The following is a 3,891-nucleotide window of genomic DNA, read 5'->3' on the forward strand; positions in this document are numbered from 1 at the left end:
AAAATAGAAAAAAATCGATGTACGCTTGAATCTATTGTGAAGTACTCCTCGCCTTTGCCCCCGCCCCGGCGGCCACGTTGGTAGTCGTCGAAAATAAAAATGTGGTGGGTGAGAAAAATGATAAAATCGTAGGACGGAGAAGACGCCTTGCATGCGCCACGTCGTGTTTGGGCGGGCCCAGGTGGGTGGGGGTCGCGGGCCGGGATGGCCGCTGTGCGAGTCGTGTTTTCCGGTCCTGTGATTTGCTTTGACCCACGCTGGCCCTATGACCTAAGTATACGCTCTGTTCCAGACAGCTGAAGGCTTTCTCTTTGTAGTGGGATGTGACCGAGGCCGGATCCTGTTCGTGTCCGAGTCCGTGTCGCAGGTGCTCAACTTCTCCCAGGTGCGTGCCACTATGAGAAGAGCTGTGATGCTAAAATCTGCTACTCGTTTCGACGTGAACAAAATATTTTGTTGAATTTCCCCACACGAATTCGTTTCAAGTGTCCACGTCCACCACTGATTGTGAGTGGGCTGGGCTCGACACTGTTCAACTGCTGCTTTTTCGGCTGCAGGGAGACCTCCTTGGCCAGAGCTGGTTCGACATCCTGCATCCGAAGGATGTCGCCAAGGTAAAGGAGCAACTGTCCGCCTCTGACCTCAGCCCTCGCGAGCGGCTCATCGATGCCAAAAGTGAGGATAGCCGAACAACGTTCGAGACCGCCCTCCCCTTGTCGCAGGTGACCGGTACTAAACTCGCGTCTTCTCCCCGCAGCCATGCTTCCCGTGCGCACGGACATGCCGGCCGTGGGGTCGCGGCTCTGCCCGGGAGCGCGTCGCTCCTTCTTCTGCCGCATGAAGCGCAAGCTGCCCGTCAACGTCAAGGAGGAGGCCGACACTACCTCGTGTTCGGCGCGGAGGAAGAAGCAGCACAGTGCCGGTGAGTCCCCGCCGTCCGTCCTCTCCCCGTGGAAGTCTGGAGACCCAAACTGCATTCATGTACACACTTGGGTTTCCAGAGAAGGGATTTTAGAGTCCATCATTTTTTCAGAAGAAAATCTGAAATAAAAAGAAATCTAGAATAATTTGCAAAAAATGAAACTTTGACGAAAAAAATTCAGACATTAAAATAAAATTCATCTTAAAAAGTACTTACCTGGAAAATTTAAATCCCTATCCGCGGTCAATAGGGTGCCGTTCGCTAACTTTGCGTTGCATCCTTCGCAGAGCGCAAGTACAGCGTGATCCAGTGCACGGGGTACCTCAAGTCGTGGGCGCCGGAGAAGATGGGCCTGGAGGAGTCCGAGCTGGTGGAGGGCGAGAGCGGAGCGGGCGCGGGCGGCGCGTGCCTGTCCTGCCTGGTGGCCGTGGGCCGTCTGCAGCCCATGCTGTCGCCGCCACCGAGGCCGCGGCCCGGAGGCCGCATCCCCAACACCAGGCCGCTGCAGTTCACCTCACGGCACGCCATCGACGGCAAGTTCCTCTTCGTCGACCAGCGGTAAGTCGGCCTGCTCCCTACTTCTCGCCGGTCCGGCACTCGTCCGCTGCCCGGCTCAGCCGCCTCTACAAATGAGTCGTTTCTCTGCTCCACAGGGCGACACTCGCTCTCGGCTTCCTCCCGCAAGAGCTCCTGGGCACGTCCATGTACGAATACTACCACCCGGAGGACGTGCACCACCTCGCCGACTCGCACAAGGCGGCCCTCAACAGCACCGAGGTGGTCAACACCAAGGTGAGCGCCGTGCAGCTGACGTCGCCGTCGCCACCAGCTCGTCCGGCACCTCCCAGCCGTACGCCTCATGTCGCCCCACCCTGTTTGTTCCAGGTGTACTGGTTTAGAAGTAAGGAAGGGACCTACATTAGTATACAAAGCGAATGGAAGGCGTTTAAGAATCCGTGGACCAAAGACGTAGAGTACATTATAGCGAAAAATTCTGTGATCATGTAAGTACCACCTAATGACACTCTAATGGTCCGTATCACGAAGCAAAAGTAAAAAGCCTGCTGACCGCGCGACTATATCTCTCAGGACGGACGGGCGGCACATGGACGCGTCGGCGTCCCGGCACAAAGTCAGCGGGCAGGCGCGCTACCAGGCTGGCTACGACTTGTTCTCTCAACGTGAGTACGCCACGGTGCATGATCGACCAGTCGTCGGTCGCTGAAGCAGAACCTAAACGCACTTTTGTCCTTTTTGCCTCCCGCAGCTGGCGGTCGGGACGGCCTGCAGCGAGACATACAACGAATCATCTCCTGGACGCACGTGGAGGCCAACAAGATCGGGCGGAAGATCGCGGACGATGCGCTCGACTCGCAGAGGGTGCGGGGCAACGGGGACTCGTCGTCCAACAGCACGCCGTCGCCCTCCCGACCGGAGTGCAGTCCCGTCGAGGTGAGCCGCGGTCCCTATCCATCCTACCCCCTACCTAGGGTCAGGACCAGGAGTCTAATTTGCGTCGCGTTTGTTGCAGAGGAAGCGGTCGCCTAGCCTGGCCGGTGACGTCGGCCGGCCGCCTGGCTCCGGCTCGGAGTCTCTAGCCAGCCCCCAGCACGAGGGGAAGGACATCAAGGCCCTCCAGGTAAATGCCGGGCCCGAGGCCGGTGCGCGTCAACACCCTCTCCACTCCAGTCACTGCTGACCACGAACCATTGCTTTCGGTACAGTTGTCGGTGCCGTTCCCCGGCAGCCCCTCGAGTCAGGTCAGCCCGTCCCTCCACGGGTCGGGCCTCCAGGCAGCGGGCGGCCAGGGTCAGGGCCAGGACCTCGACAGCCTGCGGGACATGAGGAGCCAGCAGAGCATAGGCATGAGCGGCGGCAACGCGGACAGCGCGGACCCCTCAGCCTCCATACGGAACAACGTGACGCTCTCCAGCCTCGCCTACCCCGACCAAGGTATCCCGAACAGAAATGTCATCTTGGCATCAGTGAGACGAAATTATGTTTATATTTATGTGATATCAATTAATGGGGTTGTAAAACCAACACTTTCGTTGATTACGTGCTTTGACTCTTTGGCCATTCGCGCATTCTCCTTGATGAATGCTGTGCAACGTTCACAATATATTCACGATTGGGGAACCCCCCTATTCTTTAGCAGTATAGTTCGTGACGCTCGGTAGAAGACTGTGTGTGTGTTTTAGGAATGGCCAACGACGAGGACATGATGGAGATGATGCCGCCCGTCATGCCGGACTCCCCTGGCCAGGGCGAGGGCGCCTCCAACGATGGCAACGACGAGGCTGCCATGGCCGTCATCATGAGCCTCCTGGAGGCTGACGCGGGGCTAGGGGGGCCCGTCGACTTCTCTGGCCTTCCCTGGCCCCTACCCTAAACAGCGGAGCGGTGACTGTCACCACTTCACCTGAGCTGTGTACAAGACTATTGTGGTGGTGTCTTTCCCTCTTTCCCTCAGTTCCAACGGTCTTGGCAGTGTTATGGCAAAGCTCATCGGTGGTGCGAACAGGCTAGAATACAATGATTCCCCAACTGTCAATATATACCAGTGTGCGAAAGTGCAAGGCAGTGTACTGTGTACACAATGCGACGGAGATGCATTATCTCTTAATGCAGATAAAAATTTCCTTTTAAAAATAAATAAAATACATGTATATTGAATGACTGAAAAGTGAATTGATATATTTGCTTCCTGTTTTTGGAAACATGGAGGCAAGTGCTGTCCAAGTACTATCAAGTCCACTTCACCTACTTTTGTTTTAATTGCTTTTCTCAGTTAAAATAAAAATATTTTTTTGCTCAAATGAGTACTTATATTGAGTGTCATGCACTCCTTGTGCTCCAATTTTGCAAACACAGACTCTGTACACACTCAAGATGGCTCTGAATGAGCTGAAAGTGAATTCAATGGCAGAATACTAGTATATATACTATACATACAGTACTACTGTATA

General features: G+C 55.2%; 2 protein-coding genes across 5 annotated transcripts in view; both read left to right on the forward strand.

Annotated features, from left to right (window-relative positions):
• LOC113207420 (protein cycle) overlaps positions 1–3,741 on the forward strand; it is a gene marked incomplete at its 5' end in the record, with an annotated part of 25,680 nt that extends 21,939 nt beyond the window's left edge. Inside the window, 11 exon segments of one of the 3 annotated variants that reach the window (XM_052273173.1) lie at positions 293–385; positions 558–675; positions 758–922; positions 1,210–1,480; positions 1,576–1,714; positions 1,808–1,926; positions 2,012–2,103; positions 2,190–2,374; positions 2,454–2,561; positions 2,647–2,875; positions 3,106–3,741. In XM_052273173.1, coding sequence (XP_052129133.1) covers positions 293–385; positions 558–675; positions 758–922; positions 1,210–1,480; positions 1,576–1,714; positions 1,808–1,926; positions 2,012–2,103; positions 2,190–2,374; positions 2,454–2,561; positions 2,647–2,875; positions 3,106–3,314 — 1,728 coding nt within the window. 3 annotated transcript variants of the gene reach the window in all.
• LOC127750751 (protein shisa-7-like) overlaps positions 1–3,891 on the forward strand; it is a 47,821-nt gene that overhangs the window by 40,528 nt on the left and 3,402 nt on the right. The window lies entirely within an intron of this gene.

The sequence above is a fragment of the Frankliniella occidentalis genome, unplaced genomic scaffold (genome assembly GCF_000697945.3).
Source record: "Frankliniella occidentalis isolate FOCC.00 unplaced genomic scaffold, Focc_3.1 Scaffold252, whole genome shotgun sequence".
Classification (NCBI taxonomy): domain Eukaryota; kingdom Metazoa; phylum Arthropoda; class Insecta; order Thysanoptera; family Thripidae; genus Frankliniella; species Frankliniella occidentalis.